This window comes from Carassius gibelio, chromosome B2 (assembly GCF_023724105.1).
Source record: "Carassius gibelio isolate Cgi1373 ecotype wild population from Czech Republic chromosome B2, carGib1.2-hapl.c, whole genome shotgun sequence".
Classification (NCBI taxonomy): Eukaryota; Metazoa; Chordata; class Actinopteri; order Cypriniformes; family Cyprinidae; genus Carassius; species Carassius gibelio.
In genome coordinates this window covers 28,442,694-28,462,773 of record NC_068397.1, presented here as the reverse complement: position 1 = coordinate 28,462,773, position 20,080 = coordinate 28,442,694, and the positions used below count along the sequence as shown (strand labels likewise).

Here is a 20,080-nt window from a genome sequence, read left to right as displayed (position 1 = left end):
GGCATCGGTGTTTGAGATAAAGGAGAAACACCTGCTTCTTACATTTTTTGAAGTCAAATATATCTACAGTACATAACATCTATCTTTTATTAACATGAAAGATGTTTTTGACATGACAGATATATCACTACACCTATATATATTACCTATATATTTTCTTTTTCATGTGTTTACAATTATGGTTCTTTGATATCATATCATAAATCATTTATTATGTCCATTTTATGATTTCTCAACAAAATTTCATCAAATTGAATCTCAAAATAATCCTCCAGTATCAATGTATTTTATTAATTTGATTTCAAATAAAAATAAGGGTATATATATTAAGTATTTGACGTGGTTTTAATTAATAAATTGTTAATGTTATTTATATTTATTCATTTAAAATACAATAAAATGCAATAGTACAATGCATTATTATTACAGTTTTTCTCAGTCACTTTGGTGCATTTTTCAAAACAGAAATGAAATTCTCAAAACTACTTGTACAACCTCCACATCATCTAGCCATTTATACACATCATAAAACCAGTTTCTCATTCTTTTGAACAAGTTGCGATTGCTTTTGTACATTCATGCAATTGATTATGCATGTTTATCGGCAGTTTCCTACATTATCAGTTGCTCATGTCATGTTGCTCAAAACGTATTGCATAGTTTTCTGTGCAACAGTCTTACCCTTCAAAACATCTAGTCTTTAGTTCATCATATAAGTCATTAAATGCAAAATGGTTAATCTAGTTGTCAAAAACTGCCTAGCACACTTTTTATATTTATTTTTACACATTATTATTAGACTTTTTGTACATTTGGCATGAATTGTCCAAGTGAATCTTGACTTATGAAGAGAATGTATATGATAAACCAATGATAAACCCTTTCTCTGAAATAGCTCAAAGGTTCATCTCATGAATCTTCAGTTGAAAAGCTTATACTGTATAGACAGAGGACAACACAAGAGTTACACATTCTGAAAATGGACTTATTTTCATATTTGTGTCCATATTTGTTTTTCCTTTTCTATATCACAATGACATTGTAAAGGTTTTTTTTTTGGTCAGACTTTGTAAAAGTGTAACTGGGAATTCTATCCAGTCTCTTTCAGTCAATATCCCACATACAGTAATGTGTAAATGTGTACGTTTGAAATGGATATGGCATACATAAGCATATGGCATATTGTTCAATACAGAGGTTTACATCAGATCATCCCTCCAGAGTAAACTGTTATATTGACAACATGACTAAGCAATTTGACTGTCTTATCCGTACACTATGACACAAGGACTTGTCATTCTGATGGCACTGATATGTTCATTGACACAGATATTTACTTTTGAGAGATGAACTAAGGATTTTGAGCAGGAGACTGGCTTTTGCAGGTAATCCATGGTGTTTTGCTATTTGTACGGGTTGTTTTGAGAAATGCACTTTATGTTTTGCAAATTGTGAGTTTGATTCAAGAAATGTACCAAAGCGACTGAGAAAAACTGTAATAGATTACATAAAAATATTTCAATAACTTTATAGAATAATGTATTAAAATTTTTATTAAGAATACAAATAAAAGCATACTTCAAATATTTGACGTGGTTTTAATTTCCTGAATTTTATTTATTAATTAATTAATTGTTACATTCCTTCTTTTTAAATTTTTTATATATAAATGAACAATACAAAACAATCTGCTCAATATGTTTATTACTTCAGAAGAAAAAACTAAATGAAAATATTAGTTTTATATTTTCTAACAGTTTTATACATTATAAAATAATAATAATAACAACAATATTATGAAACTACTATGATTATTAAAAAGTATTTTAAAATAAAAAACTGTTAGTGTAAAACTATTAACTTATTAAATAATTTTTATTATTATTTTAATTACAGAATGAAAATATGTAGTTTTTAATATGCAATATGATAAAAAAAATATTATTAACAATAATAATACTGCTCATTATTATTTAGATATTTAAGATGTTATTTTCTATATTATTGTGTAATATTTATAATTTATTCTAGTTTTTAAAACATCACCAATCATTAAATATTAAATATATGTAATAATTATTATTGAATTTTACAATTAATCTTGTTTTTTTATAAGCAAAGTATTTTTATCTTCCTAGCACACAAGCATTGTGCTATCAGTATAGTGTGCCAGTGATGAGTGTATAACATTTGGTTGGGTTAACTGTTCTGCTCTCTGCCTGCTGAGATCTCTGGGCTGCTCTCCCTGCTCTCAGCAGCTCAATAATCAGACCCTTCTTATCAGGTCGTGTGTACTGGCAGCCTTAGCTTCTCTCTCTGACTCACTGCCAGCAAACGATGGCACCAGAGCCGCTTTGGAACAGGAAATGCTGGTTCATCAGTGGCTGGCTGACATCAGCTGTCAATCATACCACAGCATCTGCACTTTAGTTTGCTGAATATACTCACGATGAGAACAAATCTCTTGAGGCTATGCTTCATTTGACAGGGACTCATTCATTTGGACTCTTTGTGTTTGCATACTCATCTCTGTATGTGTACTAGTTCTATTTATTATTTAAGCAATTGTCAAATGTTCAAGACACATTTAAGGGAATGCTGTGGGTTCTTTTCAAATACAACATAAGTCTGTGGGGCTAGAAATTGCACTAGAATACATAAAAATACTTACTGTTTCAGAAGTCTGGATGCAATATTTACACATTAAAATTAGGCTCTGATGAAATCGCTTATATTCAGTGTTACTTTTTCAAGTTAAGGACAGTTACTTTGTTTTCCTATTTATTGACTGACAAGTCTCCTGTCCCCATATTGGGAGAAATCGAAAGTGAAAACTGATTTAGTTTTCATCAAAATGAATTAAAACCGTGAAATGCAAACTAAGAATATGAGGCAAACCTGTAATAATTAAAAATGTTAAATAACACGAATGTATCTAATTCCATTTCATTAACTAATGACTTTGCTGCTTACCTTTGATGATCCAGTTCAACCATATTAAAAAGCAAAAATGACTTTAGATAAACTAACAATTGTGCTGCATTGTTTATTATATTTTTATAGTCCATAGGTTTTATGATTTTTTTTACATTAAATGTAGTTTTTTAATGTGTATAGTTTTTAAGAATTTATATTCCATTTTATATTCTATTTTATTTCAATTTAAGTAATGAAAATTTTATTAATTTTTTTATTTACCTAGTCTTTATAATACAACATTGTACATCATGAATAATACTGACTCTGTGAGAATTTGCTTATGTTCCTTTATTTTAAGTGATTTTGGATAAAAGCATCTGCTAAATGCGTAAATACTAAAGTAAATTAAAAGTAAAAAAAGACAAAGTAAAACAAAGTTGTTGTCTGTGGTAATTGAGAGTAGGCTGCAGATGCACCTGCTCTTGTTTTGAAGTAAGTTACCAAATAAAATCTTTCCAGTTTCACAACAAATATTTGCATTCATTATTAATTTCACTGATAAATGTGATTTAATGCATGAAAAAAAAATACCACAAATCACTTGAACCTTCCATATATCCTGTTGCTATGATGACTCCCCCTTAATTACAATATTAATTACAATATTCCTCTTCAAAAGCCACTTTCAATGCGCTGACCACCAGGAAACAAGAGAGACTGGAAAACACTGAAGGGCTAAACTAAGCTAAACTAACTCTTCATTAAGAGAAAGTCGTTGTGTTACTGTGCATGTGTGTATGAATGTGATTCATATATGTATCACTGTAACAGCTATGATAAAATGATAAACATAAGACTTACTGTACATAACTATATTATGTATGAGTGTCACATACATAATTTACTATCCAAAATATTCATAATATAGAGGTAGATGGGGACTCTTAAACACGCAACATTCAATCATCTGCTTTGATGCGCTGATGATCATTTTCACTTCGACATGTTTGCTGTGTGAAAATTGAATATGGTGTAAGGGAGGTGTTATGCTGCTAGGTTGGGTTTTGTTAGTGCTGTTTTTAATCTGTTAAAGTTTTGTTCTGCCAGGCCCCAAAATGCTACAACACCTCTGATAAACTCCACATATATATGATGGACTAGTCTTAAACTAAAACTAACGAACACAATAACTTCCTAAGAAGCAACCGTACACTTATATTAGACAATTTTGTCTCACATTTCTCTTGATTGATATTGTACAATGAGCAAAGGAACCAGGTAAACAGGGTCGGATCTACCGGGGTGGCATAGGGTGGCATTAGAGAAAGCCTTGCCACCCCAGTTAGCCACAACAAATTAAAGGTTATGGCCAATTTGAAAATTTACTAGCGCGAATCTTTCGTGATTCGTGATCCTGCTCCGAACTCACGAATTGATTCAAATGATCCGCGAATCCGCTCCGAACTCCCGAACTGATTCAAATGATTTGCGATCCCCAAACTGACTCAAATGATTCGCGAACCCGCTTTGAACTCCCGAACTGACTCAAATGATTCGCGAACCCGCTACGAACTCTCGAATTGATTCAAATGATCCGCGAATCCGCTCCGAACTCCCGAACTGATTCAAATTATTTGCGATCCCCAAACTGATTCTGCGAACCCGCTCCGAACTCCCGATCTGACTCAAATGATTCGCGATTCCGCTCCGAACTCCCAAACTGACTCAAATGATTCGCGATCCCCATAACTGACTCAAATGATTCGCGATCCCGCTACGAACTCCCGAACTGATTCAAATGATTCGCGATCCCCAAACTGACTCAATTGATTCGCGATCCCACTCAGAACTCCCGAACTGACTCAAATGATTCGCGAACCTTCTCCGAACTCTGACATATATTCAGATATAAATGTAATTTAAAAAAAAATAATAATAATTTTCGATTTTCAAATATTGCACCTGTCAAACTTAAGCCCTATTCGGACGGGACTAGTTTTACAGGGGGTCGTTAGAGAAATCTGCGTTTCACAGATTTTAATCCCGTCCGAATCTGCCACGTCTGTGTTTTTCTCACACAACCTCGTGATAATTCCAGAGCAAATTACCTACCGTTTTTCAGCAAACTCAGTGATCCTCTGAGAAAACTAATCCCGTCCGAAGGCGAATGTCTGTGATTGCCGGTGATATTTTATTTCACAAGGCGTTTCCTTGTGTGTTTTGGCCAACGTGAATTACCGTAGATGCTCTTTCCGCGCGGATGTTTGCTTAGCGGCAAATAAATAATAAAATAATAATAATAAAATCAAGAGCAAGATCACTTAAACTGTTAATACCGACCATTTGTAATATCAGCATCAGGTAAGATTACTCACGTTCATTTATATACTCAGTTACATAATGTTTTAATTACATTTAATTAAAAAAAGGAAAACAAGTTAAACTAAAGGAACCACACATTAACGTGGTTTTGTTATACTAGCCATTTAGTATTTATTGTGTAATAATACTAAGGCAATCATTCTGAATGAATGCAATGCACGCATAGGGAGCGCGTGATCTCTGTGACGCCCAGATGCACAAATCAGACCCTCCCATCTCTGTAATAAACACGGAGATGTTAGTCCCGTCCGAATTGGTACATGAAAATCACAGACGTCAGGTGATAAGAATCGAAACTCAAACGTAGTTTAGAAAACTAGTCCCGTCCGATTAGAGCTATAGTCTATTTTGCCGTCAATACTGTTGACGGTGTCCTTTATCAGTAGGCTTTATATTTATGCTCAACATGAAGTATAGATATTGTTGTCGTGAAGACAAGAGCCTGATCTGTCGGCGGCCTCGATCTATATATGTGTGGTCTTCATGCTACTTTTCTTCATTTAACAGGGCCACCTAGTGGCAGATTTTCTTTCAGTACTGTTAATAATAATAATACTAGTTAAAAGGATCCCTATTCCCATTATCATTTACTCACCAAATTGTCCCGAACCTGTGTAGGTTTATTTCTTTTGAGGAATACAAAACTAGAGTTTGACGCTGTTCTTTTTCATTAATTGAGAGTATAATCTATCAGTGTATACTGCGCGCGTATAAACGTTCCCTTCCTTAGAGAAAATCTCCATCCAGTCTATGGTTCTCTCATAATAACAGTGACACCTAGTGGCAGAACTTTCCGCAAGTTATAGCACTTTTAATAGGAAGAATTTATCTCAAAATTAAGATTCCTCATCATTTGCTCAACCTCGAGCCTCCTCATATGACTTATGACACTCATATGTTTATTCTGTTGAACGCAAAATGAGAAGTTTAGTAGAAAGTGCATGCTGCTCTTGTCCATAAAAACAGTTAGAGCCAACAAGGACCTAAACACACTATAAAATCATCATAATGTAGTCTATATGCACTACATTTAGTCTTCTGAATCGATACAATATAGTTGCAATAGGTACATATGCACACGCAATCTTGCTTTTTGCATTCAAAAATATTAGGTCTAAATTCAAGACGTGATTTTGAATTGCATATACAATATCCATGAACTAATAAACTAAATGTGATGCATAATTGTGAGTTTCGCATAAATCAAACAGTTGAGATTACTGTTATGGTACTAATAAGCTGAATGTGTTTTAAAGATTTATTTAGTTATCATCACTAAATCCAATTTTAACTTTACACAGCGAATAGATTTATGCAGATTCTATTCTAAATATGATTAATTATATTAAAATAGATGCAACTAGTTAATAATAAACAATGCCATAAATCTAACCTGTTTCTTATCGCATTTCATTTATGTATGACTGACAAATATGCATCACATTAACTGTGTGATCCAAATGGATGGAAATTTAATACATAATTCAAATATATAAACCTCAAATTTAGGTGTGTTGCGCAAAAGAAAGTCATATGGGTTTGTAAATTAAAAGAGGAAGAGTAAATGGTAACTGAATAGGATTTATGGAAGAGCTATTCCTGTTTCTTCTCAAATTATACACACATTTTAGACACAAAAACAGCAGCACGTTTGTTCTGAGCCCTTTAAGTTGATGTTTATTGTGAATCATGCGTGAGCAGACACAGAGCATTTTCTCTTTCTCTGCGTCCTGCACAAAAACAGACATCATGGGGACGGCTAGACACTAAAGATCACAGTGTCAACTTGAACAAACTGAACATGATCAGCTCACACACACACACACACACTCACACACACACATGCTGTAGCATCATCTCAGCACATGCTGTCACATTCATGATCTCTGGCAATGGTCTGAATCTACAGGAAGCTTTACTGTAAACCACGAGAAGGCAAACTAAATCATGTGACCCATATAATCAAATTACAGTTTGCTTCATTTCAGAAGATATGCATATCTATTACTTACTCGCATTTTGTCAGGGTAAACAATGCTATTAATTTTGAAAGGGGGAATAAATATTTTTTATACATTAATAACTCTGGTAAATAATATGTATAAATGCAACACAGAATTTTACAGATTTTGTACAAATAAAATACAATGCAGAAGCTCAACTTTACTCAGAAAACGAAACACATCATCGCTGTGAATGCATACGTTTATCCAGTCACACAACCCATCTCAGACTCACTCATTCAGAGAAACCACAGAAGAAACAAAAAGAACCGAGTTAAATGTTTCAGTTAACAGACTAGTTCCTGAATGCTGAATATAAAATTGATTGAACCTCGGGAAAGCTGTCAAGAACATATATACAGGTCACATTTAACCCTGACATCAAAATAAATCAGAAGCTATATTTTGGGTTATGAAGCATATTTTATGACAATAAACCACATTTTCCAATTGGCAAAAAAAATAAAAAAAAAATAAAAAAAAAATTATATAATAAATGCATTAAATTGATCATGTGACAGTAAATACATTAATGTTACAAAGATTGTTATTTCAATTAAATATGATTTTAGACTGATTTCTGAGGGATCATGTGACACTGCAGACTGAAGTAATGATGCTGAAATTTCAGCTGCACATCACAGGAATAAATTAATAAAAAAAAAACCACTAAAATAGAAAACTAAAAAAATTCACAATATTACTGTTTTTACTGCATTGTTCATCACACAAATGCAGCAAGAAACTTATATTATATTAAAAAAAAAATGTACTGACCCAGAACCTTTGAACAGTGTGTGTGTTTTTTTATGGCCTTCAATTTATGCTCATTTATCTAATGCAATCATTGTATTCCACATTCTTTATAGTCCTAAAAACTGGGTTCCTTTCGTCATGCAAAAATGTAATTTCCTATCTGATTATGTTTGATTTCAGGGTGATACATGACCTGGACATGTTCTCTTCAGGTTTCTTGAGATGACCTGCTCAAAGGACAGAGAAAAGCTTGTCACAAACCTCCAGGAAACCAGTACAAATGACATACGGCGTAATATCCAGGTATTGCGGAGCGAGCACAGTGATATGGCTATGACTTACACACTACTATATGGGCAGTTATAAGACTTACATCTTCTACGGTGACTGCTAGTTTGTGTGTTTCTGTAGAAGACATTCCTTTTTCAAAAAGACTACATGAAGAAAGGCATCCGAAGGTAAGCGAGAGAAGAAAAAATCTTAGGTTGAATCAGGCATTTTCTACTCCACAGCCGCACACAAGAAAAAGGAAATACTGCCAACTTTGTACGGCTTCATAAGTTATAAAAGCTCTGAACTAAATGCAGACAGTAATTTACAATAGTAATACATATACATATTCAAGGTTTGATATACGTAACCTCTATTAGCAGATGAGGTGAACAAACATGTGTCGGAGGCAGATATTACATCAGAGCATGTTTGCTGAAATGCATCAGTCAATGTCAGGAAGAGCGCATTTAAAACAGCTGAACACAACATCGCTGTTGTCAAAAGCCGAATATTGTTCACAGGTGCAACTGCTGCTAAGATTAGTTATTTACAGTTTATATGTGCATGTACATTTAGATATAAATCACAGTTTCAGATTTACACACACACACATCAAGCAGTCCGTCTGCAAGGCTGCTCAAATGCGGAGAAACTAGAATGTATTTGAAATGGAGGTTTTAATAAGAATCCTTGCGTTAAGCTGCTGCATGCTTTTCTAAGTGGATGCAACCATTGGACTTTAAAGGTTTGGGAAGGAAATCTGGTTCTGTAAATAAAACAGACCAGACAAAAGCAGCTGTCGTCTGTCGTCTGTTTTGTCCTTCCTCATTCAGATAGATCAATCTTAAGAAAGTCTGGAGATTTGGAAGGGATAGAGGCCGAACAAAAAGGGATGTAAGCATTAACCGTGTCCTATAGAGGGCGCCATGGACCTTCAGAACTGAGCTCTTTCCTGATGGCAAGTTCACTGCTCTGTGTCTCCAGACACCACTGGAAGTCGCTCTAGGCATTTGCACTTTCTGTTAAAAGCAGATTGAAGACATTTAGATCAGCAGAAGAACGCATCAGACATGGGGAAAAAGCAAAAAAGTTATACTGAAAAATCCCTGAATGTCACTGTATTATCAAGTAACTGCATGTCTTGGATGCTCCTGCACAAACATTTTTTAAATCTCAATGTCTTTTGTTAAACGTCAGTTGTCAAAATTGGTGTTTTGGTGATTTTTAGTGGATGTATACATCTTGTTCCCCACAAATTCACACAAGTGTCCAAACAGTCCTATATGACCTAAACATTCACAAATTTGGGGTCGGTACAGTTTTATAAATATAATAGAAGACTCTTATGCTCACCAGCGCTGCATTTATTTGATGAAAAATACTATAAAAATAGTCATTATTGTGCAATATTATTACAATTTAAAAGAACTGTTTTATATATATGTTTAATATAAAATTAAAAAAAAAACAGCATTTACTTGAAATATAAATCTTTACTGTCACTTTAATGCATTTTTGCTTTTTTTTTTTTTTTTTTTTTTGCTGACCCAAAACTTATTTTTGTAAAATGTTTGTCTATCTTTCTTTAAAAATTCCACTTGTTTTTATATATATTTTTTTTTATTTGATGCATTAACATTCAGACATGAATTGTCTAATACAGTATGTTGTTAGTGTCACTGCAAGTAGCTACAGCATGTAATAAAGCAACAGAAGTCTCTCTTACAGAATAAAGGTGTGTGTTTACCATCGAGTCTTCTCTTGTCTTCATCTGCTGGTGATTCTGCCTCTTCAGACACTTCTCCTGTTTACAGACATCAGATTATTAGAGATGAACAGACATCACCACACACACTGTAGCACTACAGTAAAACATTTTCAAAATGGCATAATACAATACTACTTTGACTACTTAAAAAAAAAAACAGCTTCCCGAGTTCGAGTCCCAGCTTGATGACCTTTCCTGATCCCGCCCCCCTCTCTCTTCCCCTTCCCCTATATATATTGACAAGTACTGTGCACAAGTATGCATATTCTCAGGATACACTGAGTAACAATATGCATACCAAATTAAAACAATGGACTAATTGACCTTCTATTTCTAAAGTGACTTTTTTTTAAACAAATATATCTTTTTACTCTAATTATCCACCAGAGGGCAGTCAATACTAAAAGTAACGCCTGAGTTATACCATTGAACACAATACCATTCTGTAATTTCTGATGTGCCTCTTCATTATTTGATTCATCATTGGGACTTTCTTCTGGGGGTCCATTTACCCCCCCTGGCTCCGGGTCGTCCTCTCCCCCCTTGTCTTTCTTTGGTCCCGACATCTCTGGGTCTTTTTTGTGCTCCTGGTTTTCTGCTGCTGCCTCCTGCTGTTCCTCCTGCTCTCGTTTGGCCTTCTCCTCCGTCTCTGATAGCAGACACAGCAGGAAGTGCATTATTCATTATTTGCTTACTCAGAATGCATCAAATGTACAAAACTTTGGATGTACTGTTTTGGATGTACTTTGGATGTACTGATATGCTGTACAGTACTATTTCATCAAACTACTAAGTCATCAAACTACGAAATAATTCCTCTCAACACTTTCCTTCCCCAGTTCACAAGGTGCATCCTAGGATTTTTAAACACTATTCAAGGAGTTTACATGCATCATGGACACTTACTGGTTAGTTTTCCTATCCAATCCAACTCCATCCATTCAAACATTTAAATTTTTTAACATTTTAAACATAATTTTTTTTTTTTTATTTATTAAAATGTTAGTCATGTATAGAAATGCATGCATAGGCAAAATTAGTACATTTGTCAATCTCAAGCAGAAGCTTTTACACTAACAGATTGTTCAGATCAATAAGAAAACAAATTCACATTTACAGTTTTAATTTATACTAATTTATTACACTACTATTGAAAAGTTTGTTTCAGTAAGATTTTTTGAAAGCCTCACCAAGGCTGCATTTATTTAATCAAAAATGATTTATATATATATATATATATATATATATATATATATATATATATATATATATAAGTAAGTAAGATTGTATTAAAATTTAAAATAACTATTTTCAACTTAAATATATTTACACATTTTCAGCATCATTAATCCAGTCTTTGGTGTCACGTGATCCTTCAGAAATCATTCTGATTTGCAGCTCAATGATCATTCTGTTCACACCTTTAGCTGCCTGTGTCTTCCATCGGTCTCTGTTCAGAGAAACCTCCTCGTTCCAGATGCTCTTGAAGTTCTTCAGGTCCACAGCGAGCAGCGAGCAGCTATGAGATCCACTGCCATCAGAACCAGAGCTGTTCACACTGCTCCGCTTCGCATCTCCCGCAATAATACTGTTTGAGATGATGGGGACACAAATCGCATTACAAATGCATCGGCAGCAATCACATCACATCCACTAGGCTTCCGTAACATCTTCACATCTACATACATTTCATTTAATACTATCCATACGGTTCTGTTGTTTTCCTGCTCTGTTGATTATCAATATGCTGCTGCTTTGTCCTTTCTATGAACCTTTGATCTGTTTTAGTTCACTTCATATTCTAAATGGAAGGGATATAATTCAGCACTTTGTATGCAGAAGATGTTATTTGCTACGAAAAGAGAGAAGGTGCTCTAATGCTCAGTCAGCAGCAGCAATTAAACTCCTATTTAGAAAATCCAAAGAAACTTGCGAGCTAAAGGAGTGTTACTCTGAATTCTCTCCGAACTGATGGATCACTTTTTACCGAATTACAAGGCTAAGAAACAGCAGTGCATTGATTCACATTCACTCTTTGTCTCTAAACGATGGAAATGAGGTATCTGAGCTTGGATTTGCAGTCATGACCGCATTAGCATTATTGAATTGGGATTCCATACAAAGACAAGCTTTGCCACGAGGCATTATTAGAGTGGCCTGAGCTCTAATTTGTCTGTCTTAATGTCCATTCATTATCTCTATTCCTGTACCGGAGAAGCAAACAACACAAGACAGACTTCCAGACCTGCGCAAACCAGCCAGGCCTGAACTTGTGGCCTCTTCGATGAGCGGTGTGACGATCTTCTCGGTCATGTCCGTCAGAACCGTAAACGTAGGAACAACGATGAAGTCAATGAAACCTGAGGGAAATTATGAAAAAAAGACTTATTTTCTGCACTGAGCTTGATTTGAAGCTATTTGAATAAATTATCCCCAAATGTATGATCTTCAAGATAGCTATGTGTTTCAACTATTGCAAGCTTAAAAGCTGAAATCTCTCTTTTTTTCTGTTTCGAATAGTTTATCCAAAAATTAGCTCAGGATTAATACAGCCATGTTTCTTCTACGGAACCATATTTGGAGAAAATTTGCTTGCTCACCAATGGATCCTCTGCAGTGAATGGGTGCCGTCAGAATGCCATCACAGTAATCCACTCCACTCCAGTTCACCAATTAACACACATAACCCTTAACCTACAGCTTTTCAATTCAAAAGATGTTAATTGTTGGACTTGACTGGAGTGGTGTGGATTACTGTGATGTTTTTATCAGCTGTTTGGACTCTCATCCTGACGGCACCCATTCACTGCAGAGGATCCATTGTTGAACAAGTGATATTCTGTAATGCTAAATTCCTCCTAATCTGTTCCCATGAAGAAACAAACTCATCTACATCTTGGATGACCTTAACTTTCAGCAAAATTTAATTTTGAGGTGACCTATTCCTTTAATATGAGTTTTAAAATTTAGCACAATTCACAACTACGCAATTGCAATATTGCAATTTAATTTTCTCCACACGCAGAGTGTGTTTGTGTCACGCACCGATCTGGGACTGAGCCACCATGGTGGATTTACGGTCGCACAAAGGTGAGAAAGGTAGACCAAGCTCTGCCTCCTTATCGCCCTGCAAACAAAAACACATCATGCAGCTGCATTGTTATAACAATACATTACACCGAATCATCAGCAGACATTTTTTTAAATATATTGCACAATTATTAATATAGGTTACTGCCACAGCTAAATGTTTATGAAATCACATAACTAATGGACAGTTGCTGCATTGGATCTGGTTTAAAAAGATTTGTTTCGCATATGAAATATTCACAAACATTTCTTGAAGGCAGACTAAAATAAACCATCATGCTTTTATGATGGGCCTGTCATGATTGATCTGCCTCCTGGAGTGTTCAGCTGCTGAAACAATACTAGACACACATAGGAATAGCTCCAGTCCTCTAATCAATCAATCAATCAAAGCATATTTCTGTAGCCCACTCTATGGAGAATAGAGCTATGAATGTGCTTTATAACAGTCACTTTAGTAACAGATAAACAGACACATGACGGGTACTGTAAGAACAGGAGGTAATACAGAGAAAGCAATTCCCTTCCTTTGTTCACTAAACAAAGCTACAGAAACAGGAGGAGCCCATTAGTGCATTGGGCCTGTGTTGACAATCGATAACATTCAACCAAAAAAAAAAATCAATACATACATACCTACATTTTATTTATTTATATTTATATATATGGATTCTCTGGAGTGAATGAGAGTTCAAACCACTGATAAAAACATCACAGTTATCCACAAGTAAGCTGCCTGTTTGTAATACACTAATCCATTATTAAGGCACTTTCTACTTTAAACGATCACTTTTTGTTTCAGTTCATAATCCATAATAATACTTCCTCCAGAAAAAAGTTAATCATCATGTCAAAACATCATATTTTATTTAGAACAGTTTTTTGCTTGTAAAAGGTACTTGATCTGTATGTACAAATTTCTTTCCTAATCAGACAAGATTACTTTTTTCACCGCAGGAAGCAATATTATGGATAGAGGGCTCATATTTCAGCTGGAAGCAACAGTTTGAAGTTAAAAACCCCTTAATGATGGATGAATTTGTTTCTTACAAACATGCAGCTTTTCACTTCACAAGACATTTATTGATGGACTGGAGTGGTGTGGATTAATTGTGGATTATTTAGATTTTTTTATCAGCTGTTTGGACTCTCATTCTGACGGCACCCATTCACTGCAGAGGATCCATTGGTGAACAAGTTATGGAAAGCTACATTTATTCAAATCTGTTCCCATAAAAAAATAAAAAAACTTATCTACATCTTTTCTGAAAATACATTTTAAAATATAGCTGCAAGCAGCGATGACCAGGATTCAAGCACTTAAGGTATTTTAAGCACATAAGGAAAATTATATATTATTTAGCAAGCCTGTAACCTCCTAAATCAATTTTTAAAAATGCATTTTAGTCAAATCCAGATGATTTATCACAGAAATATGATGTTTTTATATTGTTTATGATTGTTATAGCACCAGCAGTGGTCCAATCTCCCTGAAACTTTTCATGCTTGTTTAGAATCACCTGCTTGTTTTGTGCAGTTTTGAGTCTTTGTTGAGCCTTTGTAGGTTTTAGGGTATATTTGGATAGGACCCTTTCCTAAAGGACCCCATTATAGCTTCCCAAAGGGTTAATTTTAATTATTAACGTAGAGAGTCCAGAGAATTGCACTGTGGTAGTTTTTCCAATTTTCAAAGTTTTTCAAATATCGCGTGTATGTGCAAAAAAACACGCAATGTACAATCATTTACGAACTCCAAAAATGTGAAACCACCCCCCCAGCGGCCGATTTCTTTCAAATTCCTCACAGACCTTTGGGGCCGTGAGTTGAACAGGCCCACAAAGTTTCGTTCCGATCGACCTCTGTTAACCTTGTCTAATAGGTGCTCAAACTTCATCAGCCAATGGTGGCCATGTTATTTTTTAGATATGCAAATGTCCCCATAGACACTTGTGGCACTTTGGACCAAGACCGTGCGCAGTGATTTTCATGTTGATAGGACATTGTTTCCTAGTTTTTAGACATTTTTATGTTTCTTCCCTCTCTTAGTGCCATCAAGTGGCCAATCTCCACAACTTCTTCCTGTGACCTCAGCTTGAGTTTGGCGAAGATATCTCATTCCGTTCAGGAGTTACAGGCATTTTACTAAAAGTGGCCCTGTCCCCTACGAATGTTTTGGCATCCCTTTGTGACGATGAGAGAATCTTTCTCCAGAGAATCTTTCTGAAATGGTTTGGTTCCGATCGAGTGTAAAATCTAGGACTAGTTTGCAAAAGTAGGTTTAGCAAAAAATGCAAAATACTCGAAAAATTTGCGTTTGTCCAGCAGGAGCAAAGCATTCCAAAGACATAAGACACTTGAGCCTGCGACTTACGGTTGAGGAATTATGAGTGATTTCATACTTTCGAATGCTGTAGCGCCCCTGTCAGGCCAATTGGAATGAGCCTCGGTCACATTGTAGGTAGTCTTAGCCTCAGACGTCACGCCCATGGAACGCAGGCTAAACGTCTGATGCATATGACACACAAACCACGACATATGGCACACGTCGTGTTTACAACGCTTGAGTATGTGTGAGAATGGTGTGAGTATTACCATTCCTCCATGTTTCAAGTCTCTATGCATTATGGCTTGCTCTGCACGATCAGTTTTACGTGGAAATCGCTCATCCGTGACCATTCTAACAAAGCCACACTCTTGAACCCCTAATTAAGTATATTTTGCTTACTCCTTTGGGAAATAGTTTTTTCTAGTTATAAGCATAAATCGTACATAATTTGGTGAGGTTTCATACAAATACACAACAAAATGTGAACAATCAAGATATGCAAAATGAGTAATAATACAGAATACATGCATATGTGACATTGCAGTGATATTTAAAAGTAGAGCAAAGTGCTATTCACACTGATAAGTCACATAATCGTGCCAAAGCGTAATTCTGGGACCTGCATTCGATCGGCCTGTGAAAGCCAGTTATTTTCAGAGGTTTATGATCAGGTGTAAACAAGCTTGAATGACACGCTTCTTCACATGCTCTCGTTTCTGCAGCCTGTGATAATCCTGGCGCAGGCTTACGTGTGATTGGATAAAAGGGCAATCAGAAGAGAACAGGAAGAGAGAGGATTAAAATACATAGGAGGAGATGAGATTTATCTTATTGTGCCTTGCTCTTCTCACACATACATACAACCGGTAAAACACTCGTCGAACGCATCTAAGGAACAAAAATGCTTCGAACCTGTCGGAAAAACTCCTCCAGCAGTGACGTAGTCCAGCGATGGTGGAGATCCCAGTTCTTGGCTGGATGACTGATGTCAGCCGTGTGTAACAGCAGAGACAGAGCCTTGGGTTTGTCAATTCTGAGGAAAACACACACCAGTCTTACTGATAAATACCTGTTTGCTAATATAATATAATTTAATATAATATAGCATTATATAATCTGATTTTATTTACTTAAGTTATTTATTTATGGGGATAGCAGTGTTTATTACTACAATTTAAGACAGCTCAAAAACCAGCATCATTTATTTGAATAAGAATTATTTCACAATAGAGATTCAAATTAAACAGACAAATGTACAAAATAAACAAAATAAAATGCAGTTTATTAGTAGATAAGGATAAACATTTCCAATGAACCAAAGAAAAAAAATATATACATAAATTCGAACAAATATGTTCTTTGATTTATTGGAAATATAATTATATTTTAATTGGGAAATTATATTTTGTTTCCTTCAGTATTTGTTTCTAGATTTCCAGCAAAAAAAAATAAAAAATAAAATAAAATAAAAATCAATAAACCATTTAGAAGCAAATCTGTGTAAAAAATGATGATTAAGAGGAAATTAAATTTGAAGCTTCAAGACATTTATATATATATATATATATATATATATATATATATATATATATATATATATATATATATATATAAAAAAAATTAAGACCAATATAGGTGATAAATATGTGTTTTTCTGACACATGACAATAAAATGAGCTTTTGTGTCATTTCTCTGCATTAAAAACCACAGTAATCTTTTCAGGAGATAATTGTGCTCAGATTTTGCAACGAAGTCTGCAATCAAAAGACAGGAACTCAATATGAACTCCTCAATAAAATAATTTCTAAGCTGGGTTCATTTTATTTCATTGTATGTATCATTTGTCTATTTTTATTTCTCCACAGGAACAGTAAAAGAAACATCTTGAGAAACATCTCTCTCCAGCTATGAAAGAGCAAACTCTTGCTCTGGGGAGACACAAATGAGGCAGGAGCAGCAGACAACAGTGAAGCATGTCTGATGTTTCTCACCCCTCGGGCAGCTGGAGGAAATTCTTCATGGCTTTGACCTGCTGGAAGTGGCAGGACATGTCAGTGGCCAAAACCATCTCCACCACGAGCGCCCTCAGCTCTCTAAAAACACAAGCAGAAAATAACCGTCTTTCACTTCAAGTGTGAGGATAATAGTATTCTTTCTGAATGAGAAACGAATCGTTTCAGTCTGTATTGCTGTAAAACTTTATCAGACTTTTCTTTCTCTATAGTGTTTAGTTGAGAATAGCAGATAGAACGGTAAAACACTTCTTTCATTATTTTCTGCAGGGTGTTTCTTCAACTCTGAGAACTTATCTTTTACATATTATACACTAAATTAAACATGCAAATAAAGTTTTTCAAACTTTTTGAATCTATCTATCTATCTATATAAAAGTACCCAGTTACTACAATTCACAGTATTGTAATTGGAGAACATGTATTGTCAGTTGGCATTTATTTCTGTTCTCTGGAAACAAAAGAAGTGGACCATGCTGGAAATGGTCAGGTGCTGGAAGTGAAGTCCTGCTGTACCTCCAGTCATCTTTGGAGAGGTTGTACAGGATGTTCATCTCGTCGTCGTCCTGCAGCAGTCGGTACGCCGCGCTGACGTGATGGCTCTCCAGCACAGAGCGGTCGTTGTATAGAATAGCTGTGTCCGACCTGCAGGAATCAGTGTAAACTCACACAATCTGCTCTAACAGTTGAGATGACACAGTGTCCTGCAGTGTGACTCTTTTAGCTTGATTCAGATTATTGTATATTTATGCATTGTGCTGTTTTAAACTCATCCTGGAGAACACGTGAATTGCAAAGGGCTTTGTAAGTGTGTTGCTAGGTGTTTGCTTACTGGACAAAATAAGTGTAAGTCTATGATATTATTTAGTTTCTATTATATTGTGTAATCAAATACTTTTGATTATAAAGACGAAGTAGCAAAATGTTTGAATATACAGTACTATTAATCAAAAGTTTGGGGTCAGAAATATATATATATATTTTGATTTGCTCATTTCTAATGAAATGAATAATTTTTTTTAAGGACATATAAAATTTTAGCAAAAAAAAAAAAAAATGGCAGAAAAGGCATTTATATGATATAAAAGATTTCAGTTGCAAATAAATGCTGCTCTTGTACTTTTCTGTTTATCAAATAATTAGAAATATGTATCATGCTTTCCCAAAAAATATTGAAAATGCATACACTGATAATAATAAGAAATGTTTCTTGGCAGCAAATCATAGCATATCAGAATGATTTCTAAAAGATAATGTGACACTGAAGACTGGAGGTATGATGCTGAAAATTCAGACAATTTAAGACATATTCAAACAGAAAATGGCTATTTTAAATTGTAATAATATTTCACGGTACTCCAGATTTTTTACTGCACTTTTGATCAAATAAATGCAGCCTTGGGAAGTATTGTATAAGAGACTTCCTTAAAAATTCCTTACTGAGCCCAAACTGAATAGTAGTGTAGACAAACTATTCCCATTCTTCTCATTTGTCCCAGGTCATGTCTGATAGTCGTTGGCTTCAGCCGGTTGAGGTGTTGTGTGTTTGTCAGTGCAGGACTGTTACCTGGTCTGGATGTGGAAGTTGTTTGTGGTCCCGGTGTGTTCGTAGTCATGGATGGCAGCAGCAAAAAGCATTGCAAAAATCTCCAACTCTGTCAGCCAGTGCTGGAGAGGGAAAACAATGTCCCGTGAGAAACCCTTAACATCTGAATGAAGTTACAGTATTGTTCAAAATAATAGCAGTACAATGTGACTAACCAGAATAATCAAGGTTTCTCGTATATTTTTTTATTGCTACGTGGCAAACAAGTTACCAGTAGGTTCAGTAGATTCTCAGAAAACAAATGAGACCCAGCATTCATGATATGCACGCTCTTAAGGCTGTGCAATTGGGCAATTAGTTGAATTAGTTGAAAGGGGTGTGTTCAAAAAAATAGCAGTGTGGCATTCAATCACTGAGGTCATCAATTTTGTGAAGAAACAGGTGTGAATCAGGTGGCCCCTATTTAAGGATGAAGCTAACACTTGTTGAACATGCATTTGAAAGCTGAGGAAAATGGGTCGTTCAAGACATTGTTCAGAAGAACAGCGTACTTTGATTAAAAAGTTGATTAGAGAGGGGAAAACCTATAAAAAGGTGCAAAAAATGATAGGCTGTTCAGCTAAAATGATCTCCAATGCCTTAAAATGGAGAGCAAAACCAGAGAGACGTGGAAGAAAACGGAAGACAACCATCAAAATGGATAGAAGAATAACCAGAATGGCAAAGGCTCAATGATCACCTCCAGGATGATCAAAGACAGTCTGGAGTTACCTGTAAGTACTGTGACAGTTAGAAGATGTCTGTGTGAAGCTAATCTATTTTCAAGAATCCCCCGCAAAGTCCCTCTGTTAAAAAAAAAAGGCATGTGCAGAAGAGGTTACAATTTGCCAAAGAACACATCAACTGGCCTAAAGAAATGGAGGAACATTTTGTGGACTGATGAGAGTAAAATTGTTCTTTTTGGGTCCAAGGGCCACAGGCAGTTTGTGAGACGACCCCCAAAC

General features: G+C 35.1%; 1 protein-coding gene across 2 annotated transcripts in view; it reads right to left on the bottom strand.

The window, feature by feature from the left end:
• Positions 1-6,951: 6,951 nt before the first annotated feature.
• LOC127951608 (dual specificity calcium/calmodulin-dependent 3',5'-cyclic nucleotide phosphodiesterase 1C-like) overlaps positions 6,952-20,080 on the bottom strand; it is a 67,525-nt gene continuing 54,396 nt past the window's right edge. For both annotated transcript variants that reach the window (XM_052549589.1, XM_052549590.1), the window contains 10 exons: positions 19,098-19,198; positions 18,047-18,175; positions 17,510-17,611; positions 16,430-16,550; positions 13,147-13,228; positions 12,347-12,461; positions 11,523-11,689; positions 10,541-10,750; positions 10,081-10,137; positions 6,952-9,352 (listed from right to left, as the gene is read on the bottom strand). In XM_052549589.1, coding sequence (XP_052405549.1) covers positions 9,336-9,352; positions 10,081-10,137; positions 10,541-10,750; positions 11,523-11,689; positions 12,347-12,461; positions 13,147-13,228; positions 16,430-16,550; positions 17,510-17,611; positions 18,047-18,175; positions 19,098-19,198 — 1,101 coding nt within the window. In that variant the 3' untranslated portion in view covers positions 6,952-9,335. The remainder of the gene's footprint in view (positions 9,353-10,080; positions 10,138-10,540; positions 10,751-11,522; positions 11,690-12,346; positions 12,462-13,146; positions 13,229-16,429; positions 16,551-17,509; positions 17,612-18,046; positions 18,176-19,097; positions 19,199-20,080) is intronic.